The sequence below is a fragment of the Argiope bruennichi genome, chromosome 9 (genome assembly GCF_947563725.1).
Source record: "Argiope bruennichi chromosome 9, qqArgBrue1.1, whole genome shotgun sequence".
Lineage (NCBI taxonomy): Eukaryota > Metazoa > Arthropoda > Arachnida > Araneae > Araneidae > Argiope > Argiope bruennichi.
In genome coordinates this window covers 91049720-91069052 of record NC_079159.1, presented here as the reverse complement: position 1 = coordinate 91069052, position 19333 = coordinate 91049720, and the positions used below count along the sequence as shown (strand labels likewise).

Below are 19333 nucleotides of genomic sequence, written 5' to 3'. Positions count from 1 at the left end.
GAATTTACGATTTACGCCATGACGGAATATCCTTTCTTTGTTCAAATTCTCTGCCACGTTTTCTTTTATCGTTCCTTTTTTTCTTCTCATTTCCATCATCAATCAAACATGGTAAGGAGGCAGCCAAAGACAATGGCACGCTGTTGCAGAATTTATTCGAGTGCCCAAACTTGCAATAAAACAATTGTTACTTCTTTAAACTTCATCGCCAATTGTGTGCGAAATCATGTTCGGAATCACTCATCCCCACTTGCACCAAGCATTTAAGTGTTACTCGATAGGTAACACTGTTTTAGGAATTGCGCCGTAAAAAATCTTTTGTCTGGAAGAAAAATGTTTATCACGAAGATCGTGAAACTTTCTTATGCTTCCGTATTAAATATATGAATGTGACGCAAATGACACGTGATATGGGTTCAAAGTAATGTCATATAAATAGAAGGCTTCCCCAAGAAAATTTCGGTTTCTTTTCAAGCAACTATAGCAGCCATGATATACTTTGCAGCTCTGTTGATCATCGGATTTATTGTGGAATTCTCCCCAGTTGGTAAGTAAGAATTCATTGTTTTTTGTCATATTTGATACCGTCGTGACTTTCACTTGAATCAAATGTTTACATCACATGAGGTTTTCGCACTTCATCAAAGCAGATTCTTTGGATAGAGAAAAGGCACAGGTGTGGCTTAAAAGACGATACTATAATGGATGACCATTATTTATTGCTTACTGTTAAGAACATCTTCCAAAAAATACCAACCAATTTGGTTACCTGAAACTAACCATGCCAAAAAGAAACTTAAACTTTTAATTTGAGATTTGTTAGAGGACTGTTTTTATGGATCAACTTCTACTGTTCGACAACTTATAGGCTTGTATATGTTTATAATGCTTAAGGCAATTTAATAAACATTTCATATATATACAACAATTCTTTGGATGTCTTGATATTTAATTTCAGAAATGGTTGAAACAGAATAAAGTCAAAGCAGATGACGGCCGTGTTTACATGAATCAACTTGTATTGTTCAACATTTTGTAGGTTTGTAGATGTTTATAGTGCTTAACGAAATTTAATCAACATTTCATACACATAAAATAATTCTTTGGATATCTTGACATTTAATGCAGCAATGGTTGAAACAGACATAGAGTCAAAGCAGGTCGCAGGAGTGTTTATACGAATCAATTTGCATTGTTCAGCAGCTTGTAATTTGAAGATATTTATAATACTTAAAGTAACTTAATCAACATTTCCCAAATGCACAACAATTCTTTGGATGTCTAGGCAATTAATTGTAGCAATGTTGAAAAATGGACAAAGCATTATTTTTATGCTTAACGACAGCGATTGACCGAGTTTGGAAGGATTATTTCGAAGCAGTAATTTCACCAAGTCCGTCCAATGACCTCGTTAGAAATATGTTCTTTACTACGTCTCCATAGAATCCCGGTACATAGGATAGGCGGAGTCTTACCTTTCTATACACGATACCATCATAGACAGATCTGGCCCTCAAGGGTCTTACATGCATCGCAATGAGATACACCTATGGCTGCAACATCATAATAAATGTGAAACATCATAGATAAATGTGAAAATGCAATGATGGAAGTCTTTACACTAACTTAATTCATAAGGTGTCTTTATAGCAGCTCTAATTGAATCAGAGCTTATTCACTTTACATTAATATCACCACATATGTGATGAATGATTTCCTATAAAACTAAGGGGCAATCAGGTATCTAATAAGAAGCAGTTTATTAGTAAAATTGATAGCACAAGAGCTGTGGAATCTATACTTCATCACATTCGAGTTAAAATATAAAACAACATCTAAAAAAATTATGAACGAAAATCTTGAAATCTTTCTGGAAATCATTGCAGATACCTCGGAAAAAAATGCAAAACCATTCTCAATCAAGATTTTAATTTCAATTCAATGGATGAAAAAGACAAAATAAAAATTAAATAGCATCTAATACAAGAGGTAAGATTTAATTATCACATTAAAAGGCAACGGTTCCTAGGAGAGCAAACAGATTCGGGTTAGACCACATTTTTCCGATATCTAAAATATAGTGTTAAAATTGCCGAATTAAAATAAGGACATTTAAAATATGATAAATAGAAAGAACATGATGATGTGCATGCATAGTCAGGTAGAAGATAAAAAGAATATATTTCACATTTAAAATATTTATAAAGAGAAAAAGCATTTTCTATTTTACTTCCAGGATCTTAATTTCATGAAGAACTTTTGAGATTTTGCTTTCTTGTATTTTGGCTGCTAAATTTTTATTGATATTTATGATCAATCGCCTCTGTTGTCTGCTTTTAAAAATTAAAAGTGAATACGATATCAAAGCGTAGCCCATTTTCAGTATCATAGTTATAACACCCGGAAAAGTAAAAATAATAAGATTAGCAATTGTTCTGAAATCTATATAACTATATATTATATTAATGTGACAACTGGAAAACAGAAAAGAAATGGGAAACTAAAAATGTTGTTGATCATTTTAAAAATCATTTTTCTTCATTATACAGTTAATTTCAGACGCTAATTAGTGCATATCTATCGCTGCTATTTTAATTGAGATAATTTTCCCATTATCACCCAGTTGAAATTGGTTTATTGATAAAATTCAGTTTACTTATCCTGTAAAATTTCAGTCTTCGCGAGATATCGCATCGGATAGAAACTTGACAGGATAAAAATACATATTTTTGTTGTATTTTGCTGAAAATAACAAATAAATCAGTATCACCTGATAACGATTAAAATAATTGTTAAAAATGAATTATTTTATTTTATCTCATTAATTTGAGTTCTCAAATAGAATATCACACTTTTCTTTTCCAAATGACAACGTTATACACTTTCTTCTTTTCTCGAAATGGTTCTAGTATCGTGCCATCATTGAAATACAGGATGGTTATAATCAAACTTCCCCTTTAAACAGCATCATACAACGCAAACGGGTGAACGGATTACAATGAAATTCGATAAATAGACTATAAACGCGATGCACTCACGGAATTTTGAAAAAAAGTTTTTAGTTCCAAAATGTCCACCAGAGGGCGCCTTTCCTGAAAAAGCATTAATTTTTAACACAATAAAAGACCGAACGGAATATAAAAACAATATTAACATTTATTGACTCGTTTATAATCACCTTGTCATCGAACCACATTAAGTAAAGGTAAGGAAAAAATAACAGTACGCTATTTGAGAGGGAAAAAAAAACAGTTCATTTTGCCATAATAAGAACAGATTAGGAAGAAATTGCACAAGAGAAGCAGTTGTTAATAGTGTCCAGGATGATATAGGGAAAGGTGCTTCATGTAACCACCCTCATTCACCTGCAAAATTGCAAGTCGATGGACAGTGTGCTCAACAACAGATCTTATCGGTTGTGATGCTTCGCAGATGAAGTGTTATGGAGTTCTTTAAGCCATTCAATGCCGCAACACCGTCGCAACAAGATGCTGTCATCATTACAGCCGGGAACATCGACATAAAACACAACAACGACTGCAAACGTTTCTTATCCTGACCCGTTTTGCATAAAGCTTCCTCTTCTTCGCAAGCATGCAAATCTCGGCATTTTTTCCTAGAAATGACAGCTTTTCCAGGTTTTATACTCATAATCTCGGTCTTAATACTCATAAATCTTGTTCTGGATTGTTAATATTGTTCCTGTAATCCGTTTGGGTCGTTCATTGTGTTAAAATTAATGTTTTTCGGGTAAAGCGTCCTTTGGTGGACATTTTGGAACAATTTTTTTTCGATATTCCACGAGCGCATCTCATGTATAGTCTATATTCCAAATTTCGCTGTAATCCGTTCACCCGTTTGCGTTGTATGATGCTGTTTATAGGGGGGAATTTAATTATAACCACCCTGTATAAAGTAAAAATATACTACATATCGATAATTAAGTTACGATAACATTTATCACAACATTTAAAAGTTTCCAAACTGAAGAAAACGAAACTACAAAAATGATATAAAAGCGAATTTAACAATATGCCGAGCAATTAATAATCAATATCATTAAAAAAATCGATATTTTAAAGCTTAGAAGTTATCTGGGGGAATTTCTTATTAGGAATTTATTTTTTGATTGCCAGAAAATATTTTGTAGACAGTAAATTTTATATTCGTAAGGCATGAGACAGGCATTTATTTTCTAAGACGGTTTGCAGATGAACTTAGATATAGTGTTTAAATTCACAAAGGTTCATGTTGAAGGTGATAAAGTTTTCTTTCATGTCTAATTTCATGCATTTGCACTGAAAACTTTCTTAAGACTTAGAGCTCTTTTGGGCTTCTTATTCATTAACTTATAAATTTCTATAGATATCGCACATTTTAAATTAAAAAATGCAGATAATCATATTCTAGAAAGACTCTGAATTAAACTTTGAGACGCGATTGAATTACTAAAGGTCTAGGCCTATGACTAGGGCTTTTCTCTTTCACATTTAATTTCAAACAATGTTTTTCTCAAAACAAATTATGAAATTAAATATATTAAGAATTTTGAATGATTTAGTTAGAACTTCATTTATAAAAATTTATAAAATTATAAATAAATTATACTATTTTTTATACAACGGCCACAAATAATAGTTTAACAATAAATAATTCAACTTAATTTTTTGTCATTAATATTATAATATTTAAAATTCATGCATAATATTAAACAAGCAATTTTTTAAAGGTTTATTAACTTTTGAACAACAAATAACTTCTGCAAATCTCTGTGTAACCCATTCAAGAGACATATATTTGTATCTCTGTGTAATTCCCAAACCTTTTGCCACATCATAATTCTTTCCTTGCAGCGCATAATACTTTATTTTAAATCAGCGCACTTCCACGCATGGTTGGGTTTATATAATAGGGTTAAAGTTACAGTGGTGTTAATAAAATGCCCTTTATTATTTTTCTAAATAATACGTTACAATAGCTACCGTTTTATTCAGGAACAAAAAAGTGTTGCAACGTTGTCATTTTAAATATCACTTTGATTCAAAACATTGGGGTTGAAAGGAATTGAATTTGGTCACTGCTTTATAATTAGGAAATAAGGCATTTAAAATAAGGCATAATAATAAATGAATAAAATAAGGCAAATAAGGTATTTTAAAATTAACTTTTTAAAGTGGTAACTTTAACTTTTAACACTAAGATGTTTAAGGTGAACTTTAACATTAAGGTTAGGGTTAACTTTTTAACACTAACGTACACTTACACTAATATAATTTTAGGCCATTCCTATACCGTGTCAGATAAATTGTTATATATGTAGCTATTAATCATACCAAATTTACTATAAGGTATCAAAATGACTTTTTTTTTTTTGTGCAATATTCCTTTTTAAATTTCCATCGATCTAAAATTAATGACAGAAAAAAGATGGGAATTAAATCAATATGGACTAGTTTCAATAGTTGCCTACCATAAATAAATATTAAAAGAAAGCGTATATACCATGTTACTTCTGTCTTTTCGAGACATCCAAGATAAAACGAATGACCTTCATCGCAATGAAAGGAGGTGAGAAATTGAGATTCAGTCCTAAAAGCCATCATTGGCAGCTGCACGTCCCCATTACTGGAGATGAAACTACTCAAAACGCCAACATTATTTAATCTACAAAAGAAGCAAGAAACTTTATCATTGAACAGCGGAATCTCGTCCTGTTACCAATGGTGGGGGAGCAAACTCATATACAAGGTGATTCAAAAATACCTAAAGAATAATTCAGGGCAGGTCAGGGACATAATAACAAGTCATTTTTATAATAGTGTATGGAGTTACAAACCAAAAGAATGGTCATTATATGATGTTTTATTTATAAGTTAATTGGATAAAACAAAAAAAAAAATAAAGTAGATAAAGGGTATCACACCGGTTTAATGGATTTCAGTTTCTTGATGGCGCTGCATGAATAAAAACATACGATACTCGTATTACTTCGGAAGGTAAGCCCTTTGTACATATACTTTAAATACTTAAAAAGATTTTTTTATTAATATTACCAGCAATTTGTTATCTAAAATGATGCATGCGGCAAGTAATATTGTTTTTCTTACAACTATGTTGTTGCAGTATTGTAAATTTATATGATATTAAAACTGTTTTATGTACTTTATTTAATACATCCATTACTTTTACTAAAGTCTTTGACTAGAAAGCTGTATAGACGTTGTGCTTCGAGTATGAGACCCTGAGCTCTATAGCAAAAATTATTTTTGTTTTTGAATATATTATCTATCTGTAAAATCTGTCACAAATGTCTAAATAATCAGGTAGAAAAGCTGTTTTATTCACTTTGCACTGTTTTATATTGTTTGATACACATTTACTAAATTCATTGACAAAGTGACCTGTATAGCCATCACCCTGAAAATTATTTTAACCCTTTAAAGAGCCATTTTTTCTAGTCATATTATGTTAAAATATTTAAATATATAAAATATAGAATAAGAAAAGGGATTCGTTTAGCTTATTAGATAAATTAAATTTGATTAATTAATTAATTTAGTTAATTAATAATTAAGTAACAAATCAAGACATCATTTTGTCTGAGATAAAGAACTGAAGCATCTAAGTTTCTGACTTACTAAAAAAATGTGTCAGAACTTTTGCCAACCTACATAATTTAATACAAAGATTGATAAATTTGGTGGGAAGCATACTTCCCACGGCTCTAGAAAGGGTTAATTTATGTATATGAGAAATGCCTTTAAAGAGTGTCATAAGCATCTAAATAATCATACAGAATTCATTCATTTTTATGATTTTGAATTAACCTTTAATTAACAGATGCTCAAGTCACTCAATGCGGAGGCTACTGCAATACGGCGAAAGGATGTATTTGGGTCTCAGGCACCCCTTGTGCGACTTGCGAATGCCCAAGCGAAAGTAAGTACCATTTTATATTGTTTTAATGTCATTATGTTTTAAAAATCTAATTCACATTTAATAACTATTAATAATAAATTATAATGTTTGTGTATTTGTCTGTAAGTCTGTCGAGATTTTACAGGATAGAGAGTTTGTCGTAGAGATGCAAATGCAAAACAAGTTAAAGGTTGAAAATGTGCATCTCGAAGCAAAATCCTTGAAATTTTAAGTAATAAAAAACTGTCAGGACAATTTTGGCATCTTTCCAAGATAATTTAGACATATATTTCATACACAACTTTAAATTATATTAATAGTTTTTTTAAATGATGCCAATCAAGATGTCATCCAATGGTTTTCAAAATTTCAACAATTTTTAAAATAATTTTTTTTACATAATTTTAGATAATATTTTTCCTAATAATTAAACATTAAATGAATTGATTTTCTTCAAAAGTTTAAAGCTGAGAAAGAAAGATTATTTTATATTATATTCAATTTACAAAACGAAATAAAAAATATGAAATTATAGCATAACGCGAAAAATGCATACAGTCAGAAGATCCATCGCACGGATAGTTTTATTTATAATGGCAAGGCATTTTACTCCTTTAGAAAAATTCCTATACACAATTAACAGAATAGGTGTAAGGCTATTAAACTAACACGATTTTGATATGTATCAAAATTTGATACTTAAAAATGATTTGTTGAGAACATCATGAACATTAAATTATAAATACGAGATTTAAGTGAAATGAGTAACAACCAATATTCCAACTGCACCAGCTGGTTGTCGAAGGCGGTTTAGTCTCTAATTTGGTGGCCAATTCGAAGGAACTATAATAGAAATTCGTTTCATTCAAAATTTCGCAATAAGAAAAGCCAGGTTTTAACATGAGTGTATCAAGGAAAAAAATCATGACGCTGAAAAATAAGAACGAAAAAAAAAAAAAAAAACGGTAACAAATATTTATTTTGAACATGTAACATTTTTATTAAATAATCTGTTATTTATTTATCAATAAATAACAAATAATATTTTAATCCCTTGAAATGCAATTTACTTTCAGTTTGCTTTCTCAGGCAGACAATTTAATTTTCTTAGTTCCAAGAGGAGGGATTGATACAGATTGATTTTTTTTTCATAAAAAACTATTTTATAAATAGGAATTTTCATAAAAAGCATCAGTTCTCAATAAATTCTGGCTTATGCAGGTCGTCGTTGTCAGTTAGCTTAAAAAATTCATGATGAGCTGGACTCGTTTAATTAGTAATAGAGATTAATAAACAAATAACTATTTTTCGATTTCAATAAATATGTAGCCAACTGTTATGCATAAAAATTCTATAACAAATGAAACCTACATTGTAAAAGTCTCAAAAAAATAGTTTAATTCCATAAATTCGTTCAAAGTTATTTAAAACCATCAGAAAAGTTTTATTGCTTATTTGATTTTATACTTTGTACAGCAGTCAAATCCGTGATTGAATAAAGAATCTTAAAAATTATTTGTTTATGATCATTAAATGTGGAATTTACGGATGTATTTTTTAAAAGTAAACAATTTAAAAATAAAAATAGTTTTTAATAACTATTTTGAAATTGCTCAATATAAATCCAAATTTTAGACGATATTTTAACATTGTATTAATAGAAAATTCATTTGATCAAAAAGATATTTATATCGACGGTGTCCGGGTCTAAGGGTAGCGCGTCTTCCCCATGATCTGGGCGTCTCGGTTCGAGCATGGTTGCTCTTTACCTAGTCTTGCAATTGTGGTTGTGATGTCTCTTTTATAATTTAGATTTGTCAGGAAGAATTTCTTGCGACAAAGCCTCTATCTTGCCACGACATTAGCATCCAGAGCAGTAGTAGGTACTTGTAATATCAACTTTCCGTTATGAAGTTAAATCTGTGCTAATTTATGACAAACATTTTATCCATGGGCAGATGACGAGTACGACACATGAGTCGGCATAATTCAAACTTCTACGTCACAATAGCTTAAGTATGTTTGATCTGTGACGGCATATTTAATAGGCACTACAGAACCATATACGAGACTTGATGGAATACGGCTCGGAACCTTTATTCTTTCCTTTCTGTATTTGAGTCTCCATAATCATACGAAAGGCTTAAGACATTCGTTAAAAATATTATATTTACTGTGAGTAAATTAATGTACATTATTATCACTTTTGGAATGTGTATATTTATTGCCTCCTATTTGCACAGATTTACCAGATGTAGGAAATAACTGCAGTCCACCTAAATGTCAGGCAGGTTGCAAGATAGTCAATAACGCAAATGGATGCCCTTCTTGCGAATGCCCCCCACCAACAGTATTAAGTAAGTGCTGTTTTGTACGTACCATTTCACGTAACATATTTTATCCTTTAAAAGACCATTTTTTTCTCGCAATAAGTACATTAATGATATTTTATAATTATCATGGAATTAAAAAAGGAATTTCATTTACTAGATGAAATGACGAATAGTAATGATTAAAGGAAGATATTTTATTAATGCTCGTAAAAGCGAGAAATTATTTTTTTAATTAAAAATTTGAAGACCAAGATATAGATGTAAAGGTCGTGGTTAGAAATATTCGAAGTAAATTGAAATTTCAATCATATTCATAGTACTTTTATGAATTTGTAATTTTGCTCCTTTGTGTAGTTAATTCTATAGTAAACATTAAAGTTTTAATGATATTTTAATGGGTGTTTGAATGGATACCAGATCAAAGACCCCAACTCCCCTTCAAAAAGACGACGAATTTGGCGACAAAAACGGTCTCTGGAATCTTTTCGATGTTTTTATTACTACCGACCGAGTACCGCTGTTAGTTCTAGAACATTCGATGCCTTAGCATGGAAGCTATTAAAGCAAAGGCATACAAACGCTAGTAGTCAGTCGAGTGAGCGCAAAGTCTTTCTTTGGAGTGTTCATCTCCAAAGACTTCTTTCTGAGATTTTTGTTCTGTCGTGGTTGTTTAATGTAAAAGTCTTAATACTTAATGACGATTTATTGCTTGCGCTCCGTATACTACTGATTTTTGTAATAGCTATCTTTATGTATTCTTGGGATGTGTTTTATTATCTGTGTTTTATGTTTTCGTTCAGAATAAAACATCGTTATTCATTATTAAGCCTACGTTTTCACTGAACATCCGCCAGGCAGGATATTTTTGTAACAATATTTTTTAAATTTTTAATTAATGCTTGAATGGCGTCTTTCTTACTATATTCACAACAGAATAATTTTCAATTATCTTACTGTTTACAGTTCCATACACTTTTACGATTTTGTTTCACCTCCCCTAGATTTTTGTTACTTTTAATTGCCATAAAAATAGAGTATTTGATAAAAACCGTTTTATTTTATTTATTTCTATTTTCAATAAATTCATTTCATTATTTATTATTCCTACTAATAATAAAGTAGATAGTAAGTCTTTTTTTTGTTGGCGTTCTTCGAGATAAACTGCTCACCTCGGATAGATTTGTTTAAAGTTTTAGTTAATTAAGAGTTAAGAAAATTTTCACATTTTTTTCTATAAATGCCGAAATTACCATGAAGCAAAATAGAACTACACATTATCATAAAATTCCAAAAATTACCTTTCTTAATGATATCCATTTAATTGTTGTACAATGTTTTACATATTTTTAATTAATTCTTTTTAAATTAAGCTTATTTTGTTACAATATGTATATTTCACTGATCTTCAAAAAAAAACACAAATCGTTTTCGTTGTTGTTAAAAGTATTCCACCATGAATTTTTCTTCTTTTGTAGATAATGACAGCATAATGATACCGATCATCATGAGTTGGTTTTTATTTAAAATATACTTTGAATGATTTTTTAAGAAACTTTGTTAAATTTGCTACTGAGTCGGTCTCTTGCAAAACTTGAAGAACTTTTAAAAATCATTCTTGTTTTTAAATAGTTCCAGCAAGAAAAAGTTTGTATTAGTTTAAAATTTAATCACTTCCTTATCAAATGAAGTACTAGTAAGATAATGGAAAATTAGGAAGGGGCATGTGTATTAAACTGAATAGAATAGCGTTTGGTTTCTAAAATAAGGCATGCTATATATCTATCAAAATTTGAAGTAGCAAATATATTGTCGAGAAAGCCATTGATAACAAAATATATAAACTTTTCAACTGAAAATTTTAGCAACTTTTAATCCTGGCAAACCAGGTAGACGCTAAAGGCGATTAGTTGTAAGATATAATGGAATTTTGTTATAATTTTTTTCTCAAATTCATCTCAATGTTTCTTCTATGGAACAAAAATTTCATTAAAATTAATCAAATTAAAGGATAATTAAGTTCTGCAAAGGTTAAATGTTGTGCTGACGTCGAGAACACATATCTGCACAAAATCTCAGAACTCAAGCTCTCCAAAAAGTGAATGAAAAATTGATTAGAGAACTTCAACTGTGCAACTTTCGAAGTAAGTCAGGTCCAATCAAAGTGATATATATTGTTATGGATTTTTTTCCTCTGCCGGGTTCTTTTGATAGTGGGTGTATGGTGAAGAGAACAGGACACTACAACAGAGAGTAGCCCACAATTAGTAATCGTCCATAGCACACGAAGCGGCCAGACAGTATCCAGCAGAAGAGGTGATCCTCGGAGCTTCGCTCTACCGTCTCTCCAACGGCTGAACTTCTCACTGTCTCTTCTCGCTTTAGCTGACGACTCACTACTTCTCACAACTGGCTACTACACAACAATATACGCCGCTGTTCCCACAGTAGACGATTGGACTCGATGCTCACAGCTCAACTCAGTACTCGCTCCATACAACGCTGGTAATTCGACGTTGCTTCGCTATCCGCTCGAAGGTTCGTTACTTGTCGGCGACTCCGACTACTCGCCACACGATGAACAGCGTAGACGAAAGATTCTGTGGTATCCACAGTGCGAAGCGCTGTTACCCACGATCTGTGATGGGGAGTTCTGGATTGGTAGATTCGCTGGAGTGGATGAAGTCTGGGGCTTGAGTGGAAACTTGGTTCGATGTTGGAGTCGATGAACAGTTTGCGAGTGCCAGCCTTTTATAGTTCTCGGGAGGCGGGACTAGAAGCTTCTAGACCAACCAGGGAGTATCTGGGCGTATCTCGGTTCCCAGTGGATGAATCATGAAAATTCTCGAAGCTTCGAGCATTATCCATTTTGTAGCCAAAGTCGCCAAATCACCAAATGGTCGCCAAGCTCTGGAATCACTGGCTCGAAATCCGGCAGCATCCAATACCGATGGCTGTAAAACGGTCTTTCTTATGATGACACTATTCGAACTGGGAAGCAAAATTACAGGTTTGTAACAATATGTATGTATGCACAATTTTTCTACAATGGATAATATCCCACTTATAGTCGAGGTGATTCCTTAAAAAACTGCAAATATAAATCAAATTATATATAGGTAATTGATATTACAAGATAAATTGATAATAATATAACGGTCAATCAGCATGGTCAAGAGAACATTATTAGATGGTCAAATTTAGCGAATAAGTTGTTGTATAAGAACACATGATTGTCAGTGGAATTAATTAACTGCTGACAAAAAATATAGAAACAGATACAAACGGGCTGATTTATCTGCCTATATATTTTTCTTCTTCACGGATAAAGCTGTACTTTAAGTAAATTGTGTAATCATATACATCTGCGCCGATTTTTTTTTCATGTCATTATATTAATCTGCAAAAAAGTCGCGAGAAATATATTGAGGAAAAGAAAATGAAAATTTATTTATAATTCAGCTTTAACGTGGATTTTAGCAGGCTTATAAATTAACAAAAATGATAATTTTTCATTCATTTTTAATATTTTTAATTTTCATCTATTTATTTATTATACTATTATTTTTTTAATGAACTTCTTAAGAGTAATTTAGTCTAATAATTTCAACTCCAGGAATGACGCTAATGTGGACAGCGAAAGATGTCTAATAGATAAGAAAAATTTTAAAACAAAAACATGTCAAAGCACGTTACTAAAGATCAGATCGGAAAAGTACTGACCTTCATCTATACAGTATTTCAGCAATTCTATCTTTAAATTTCAATAAACTTCATCTTTTTATATAAGATAAATTAGTAATTTGTAATTATTGCATAACACTGACTTGACACAATTACAATTATTAATGATCTAAATACCTGATTTTTTTTCTTTTCTTTTTAAAGATAGAAGACGCAGGCATGCCCAGTGTTCTATGCCAAAATGCTCATCATCTTGTAAAATGATGTACTCTCATGGTTCTTGCCCATATTGCGACTGCCAAGACAGTAGTTCTCCACAAATTCAATGTAGCCCTCCAAAGTGTGACGGTCCTGGCTGTTATATTGATGATTCTGCTAAGCCTTGCCCATCTTGCGTATGTAGCAAGCAGCCATCTACAGTCCAGTGTGGACAGGTGAGATGCGATAATGGTTGCCATATCGACTACAGCACCGAGCCTTGTCCATCCTGCGTATGTGGCAACAACCCTTCGCCAGTCCAGTGTGGACCAGTCAGATGTGGAGATGGTTGTAATGTCGATTACAGCACCCAACCATGCCCTTCCTGTCAATGTAACAATGGTAAGTTCATTTTGCGAGATTAAAATTTTGCGTTTAATCATTTCAGAATCCACCGACAGCATTTAATTGAGTACAGAGTTGTTGGGCCATCCGACTTATTTTGTTGAATGGAACAATATAACTGTTAATTCTTTATGAAATTTATATTTTTAATGACAAATATTATAAAAATTTAATAGTTATAAATGATTAGAAGCCTTGTAATAATCATCCTAGATGATATAAAGGCGCACGCAAGCGCGGACGCAGAAAAAAAAAAGTTTCTAAATTCGAAGGGGGAAAAAATAATAATAATAATAATTGAAATCGGCTATCGCAAATTTCAAGTTACCATGCGAAAACATGTTTTCAATCACATGGTATCAATCGACAGGAAAACATCATGATCTCACATGCCTCTGTTTAATTCGGATAACTGAATTCTACTTTAAGAAATAAACAAAAAAATAAGAATGAAAAGATAATTAGAAATGATATTAAAAGACATGGAAAATAATTAGTACAATATTTAATAATCTAATATATAAAAAGAAATTTTTGTATGGCATTATTTATTATGCGCTGCCGTACCATTCATCCCATTGCTATAAAACTTTGCCAACTTATTGATTTGGACCAAGGAGATCCATGTTTCCCACATGGCCATTTGTATGTTGGATGCTCACAGTCGGAAAGCCAAGAAATTTATTTGTTTTTGCTGACGATAAAAAAAAAATTGTTTATGATAAAGTATACTTGACTAATAAAGTAAAAAATAAATAGAATAAATATTATTTATACTTTTCCTTTATATATCATTCATTTTCGATGAATGTATTCATTGTCAACAAGAAAATAAATATCATTGTTAATATCATTTAAACAAGATAGCTATTTCAAATTCCAAACGATATTTCCAAAATTATTTCTTCTGCGGCAGCACCGCACCGAGTACCAGCTAGTAAAATTATAAATAAGGGTAATATAAATAATAAGTGAAATTAAATAATAATGTAAAAAAAGAGCTAAATAAAAATAATAATTAGATGCAACAGATTTAAGCATGTATAACAACAATTTAAATAATAAAATACAAGATAATGAAATGAATCACAAATTATTCAATGAGCTCATAATATATCATTATTATAATTTTCCCTTTACATTATTTTTAAAATCATTATTATTCTAGATGTCTTCACAATCCCTACATATCACTTTTAGATCTTCATTAAAGTCTTTTTCAAATAATGATATCATGTAGTCAGCATTTCAACTATCTAAAAAAAAAAGCTGCAAAATTAGATAAAAAATAATAGATAAAAAAATCAAAATAGATTTATATATCAAATAGTTAGCTAATCAAATCAAATAGTTAGATAAAAAAATCCTATATAAATAAAGAATTGAATCAATAGTTTCATATTTTTACGAAATTAATCCATTAATGTCCAGGATCTTCATTTGACGACTGTTACATTTTCACTTCCAGGACTAAATCGATCACATTTTGTTAATGCTTTGAATATTTAGTCAATATATATTCTCAAACTCCTGAAAAAGAATATATTCACCAAGAATATATTACTCATTAGCTAGATTTTAAAATCAATCGAAATCATTTATTAATTTTAATTCCTTAATATGACCTTCTATCAATTTTGTTTTTTCTTAAAAAATCATTTTTAAAAATTTATGTTCATGGCATTTTTGGTGTTTAACTTAAATATAAAAGAAACTTATGAGTTAATGCTTCTAAATTTATTTGGAATTTAATGGTTTAGTTTCAAAATTCACTTCTTAACTTGATTCTCGCTCCTCTAAATTGTATCCACTATGGCATTTTTTTTTTTCAATTTTTTTTTTCATACAACAAATCTGAAAACAACAACAACCAGGAAATCATTCCTAGAATGATTCTAAATTTTACGATATTTATTATTGTTTTGTGATAGATTTTAGAAGAAATAAAAAAAAAGTCACGTTATTTTGAAGCCACGTGTTTCCTTTATTCCGGCATTGAAACTACTAAAAGTTTATGACTTCTTATCTATAAATAGATATGACTGTTTGTTTGTATATCTTTAACACGAAACTATAGTTTCTGCCCAATCTTAATGAAATTTGGAATACGTATTTTCAAAGAAAATAGGACGGTTATTATCGCACAAAAATTATTTTTTCCATGTATAAACCTCCCCCCCCCCAAAAAAAAACATTTTTAATTAAATCATTCAATTTCCGCACAACTTTCCCCTAATTTAAATAATTTTTAAAAATTTAATTTGGTGCACAATTAATTATATTTTTATTGGTATGTTAAAATTTAAATTTATTTCATTGTTTAATAGATCCTTTCAATAAGTGTTTTTACTAGAGTTAAAATTAAAAAAAATCTCTTTCTTTCCACATTAAAGCGGAAATAGGATTTTCATTTCCGCTTTTATTTTGCATAATATGCACATTTTAGTTTTCTTATGAAATAATTTGTTATATATTAATTCCATTATATCCACATTTTTCAATCTTATCACATTACAAAATAAATTTTAAATAAATGCATTCCATATTAATAGTTTAACAGCTAAGAAATATCTCAAAAATTTAGAATCAAAGACCTCAGTCACGTGGAAAAAAAGATAAAAATTGATTCAATGAAAATAAAGCTGCAGGAAATTGTATTATCTGTAATACTCATAGGAAACAAATTAATTTTTGAAAGCGGTACCATGGTAGTGGTTGGAGATTCCTGTAAAGGTGTTTTTTTCTCCATGGAGAATGTAAATAATGTTTTTTTTCCCCTTCAAAATGAAAATAGGTAGCTAGAGGGGGGGGGGGACGGCGACCTTTGATGACATATCTAGAAATCTTGAACCTTCATATGGGCAAATGGCATCAAAAATGGGCAAAAACGATTCTGTGAGTATGGTTCAGAACACTTACATGAGTTTTTCTCATAGAGACTGTAAGTAAAGCAGTTGTTGTATTGTACTTTATAGTATGAAGTATTTTAAGAAGTCATCTCGAGCAATAGTCTCTAGTTGATTAGTGAATCACACGCGAAACGAATAATGAAATAGTTTTAAATCGTCTGAAATAGTGATATTTAAAGCTTCATAATTCGGTTTAGTTGTAAAACGTACACTTTATTAAAAATCTAAATTTGTTTGATTTCACTTTTATTACATCACTAGTTTAAAAATTTCTATTTCGTAAATGTTTAGCAGTATATTTATTTATTGATTCAAACAACATAAAGTATAACGGTTCTGTGGCGGATTTGTTATGAGCGAGGATAGAACCTGGAACCTTGTGGTTCGCAGTCCAGTAACATGACCACAATACAAAAGCAATTACTTGTGCAGTGTAGCTGTTAACTGGCTTATAAGCTTTCACCACAGACTCTCCCTCCCGTGAGTCGGAGGTGAGACGAACGATATGGTTGTTGAGTGATGATGTATTATTTATTAGCTGTTGAGTTTAATGTGCCTGTACCCATTTGAGTAGCGCCAAGCGTTATGGCGAGCGTGTGTGGGTAAGTAGTTGCTGCTGCTGCGCCAAGTGAGTCAGATGACTTTGTGTTGCTGCTACCTTTTTTTTTGTGTGTGTGTGTGTGTGTGTGTGTGTGTTATTGTGTCAAGTGAGTCTGACGACTTTGGGTTGCTGGGTCGAGTGAATTTGACGACTTCGGTTTGCTGTGGATAGATGGCGCCACAACAGCTGTACGAAGGTTGAAGGTTCATCGTCCGAGGACACCAATGTGGCGGTTTGAATTGAGCGAGGATAGAACTTGGGACCTTGTGGTTCGCAGTCCTGTAACATGACCACAATACAAAAGCAATTGCTCGTGTAGTGTAGCTGTTAACTGGCTTATGAGCTTTCACCACAGTTCCATCATTTATAGAATTATTTACAATTGGAATCATATGCCTATATCTAAAGGTTTAAAAATTAATTATTGGCCAAGATTTGTGATATTTTAGTTGTGTGTGTGTGTGTGTGTGTTTTGCTATTCTAAATTATATTCTTATAATTTATAATGTCTAATTCTTATTTATCGTATTCAAATTTTATTTAATATTTTCTTAACCAGGGGATATACTCGGGTTGTTATCCTGTTAACAATATTTCAGATCTGATTAAATGTCATTTGGTTTTGTCTCGTATTCTATTGTGCTATTCTCTTTCTTCATAAACTTTGTTTCTTCGTAATGGAATCTTCTCCATACATAATATTCGTAAACACTCAAATCAAAACCAGTTATTAAAACCAAATAGAAATAGATAATGTTCCACTAGCAGAAAAATAAGTGTTTTAAAATACAAAATTTTAAAAAAATGCCGAAAGAAAATATTAGCAATAACTTCGAATTGCCTCGAAATGAGAATGTAATGAATCAGTAAAAATAGGAAATAATAAAAAATGCAGACCTCACCTTATTGACTGCTGTTAAAATCCTTGATGCTATTAAAATGCTACTGCATATAAAAAAGTAAATAGGAAGTTTGGGATCCCATAACTGCTTGCTTAGCGTTATTCACATTTCAAAGATAAGATATATAGATTAATAAAACAATTTAACCATTAAAAAAAACCTATTCATATTCTTATGCCAACAGAGAGATCTTTCAGGAAGGCATCTCAAATATGGAAATTGGTAGCTTCCGATATGAAGATTGGTTCTCGCCGTCCTGATGGTACAAAAATGATGTGGGGTCAGCTTCTTCCTACCGATAATGGGACGTGCCTCCTGCTGGAGGGGTTGTACTGTGGCTGGTGATAGATTTTAGGACTTGACCTTAGTTTCCACCATGCTGTTGAAGCGGATGTGTTTCTGTGTGCCTTCAAGGCGGCTCGGAGTTGTCGTTTGTGATTATGATAAAACATATGTTGGGCTTTTCCAATTTTCAATTCCATGTATTTGCTTTTTCAATAATGACACAGACCAAATCAAGGGGGGGGGGAGGTAGAATGTATTGAATTCTACGAAACGTTACAGATGGCAGTGAACGATTATATGCTGTCGAAAATTATAAAAGCCTGTGGATATGAAAGTACCAACCTGATTAGTTTGAACAGGCTTTGATTCGATAATTTATAAATTAATTTATACGCTTTGAGGATTGACCGAATATTTTTTTTCAAAGATTTATTTATTTTACTTTTAATAACATGTAGTTTATACCTTGATTTTTTTTTATAGGTTCACCCTCTCAAGGTTCTGGTTCAATGGCTTCAGCAAGCGCAAATACGAATCGTGGATATTACGGACGCTGAGATGAACAACAGAAGACAAAAGCTGCAAAAATAAATCAAAAGAAAATTTTGAATGTAAATTTCTTGCAATAAACTTTTGACTGCTGTCTTCCGTGACATTTGGTATCCTTTATAAAAACCAAAAACAAACAAATCAAGCGTGAAACAACTTTTAAAAAACGTGTTTTTGTTCATGCTGTAAAATGTATGAATTATGTAGTATTATTGTAATTTAATTATTTTCTGTTTTTAACCTTCAACTATAATTCATTATTATTTTCTCGTATATGAACAAAGATAAAGTGTTGTAATCGTCAAAAAAATTAGAACTCAAGATTTAGACTAATTTTTGCTTTTGATACTCCATGAGTTCGAGAAAACACATTTCTGGAATTATGTCTGCCAATATGTGAACGCTGCAAATCAAGGGTTAAGCTAAACGAATAAAAATAGGCCAAAACTAAACGAATGAAAACTTAAGCTAAACAAATGAAACTTGGTATATGAACACCTCATCTGTAGATTTATATCAAATTTTGAACGAAATACATCCACAGGAAGTCTA

General features: G+C 31.2%; 1 protein-coding gene across 1 annotated transcript; it reads left to right on the top strand.

The window, feature by feature from the left end:
• The first annotated feature begins 325 nt into the window (after positions 1–325).
• On the top strand, positions 326–18885 carry LOC129983604 (kielin/chordin-like protein). Its single transcript, XM_056093134.1, has 5 exons — positions 326–547; positions 6841–6939; positions 9162–9275; positions 13137–13532; positions 18716–18885. The coding sequence occupies exons 1-5, from the start codon at positions 490–492 to the stop codon at positions 18787–18789; spliced, it is 741 nt and encodes a 246-aa protein (XP_055949109.1). The 5' UTR covers positions 326–489; the 3' UTR covers positions 18790–18885.
• Positions 18886–19333: the final 448 nt, after the last annotated feature.

Coding starts and splice junctions, on each gene's coding strand:
- LOC129983604 (XM_056093134.1), top strand. CDS start 490: ATGATATACTTTGCAGCTCTGTTGATCATCGGATTTATTGTGGAATTC. Junction 548..6,840: donor TGTGGAATTCTCCCCAGTTG/GTAAGTAAGAAT, acceptor TTTAATTAACAG/ATGCTCAAGTCACTCAATGC. Junction 13,533..18,715: donor TTCCTGTCAATGTAACAATG/GTAAGTTCATTT, acceptor TTTTTTTTATAG/GTTCACCCTCTCAAGGTTCT.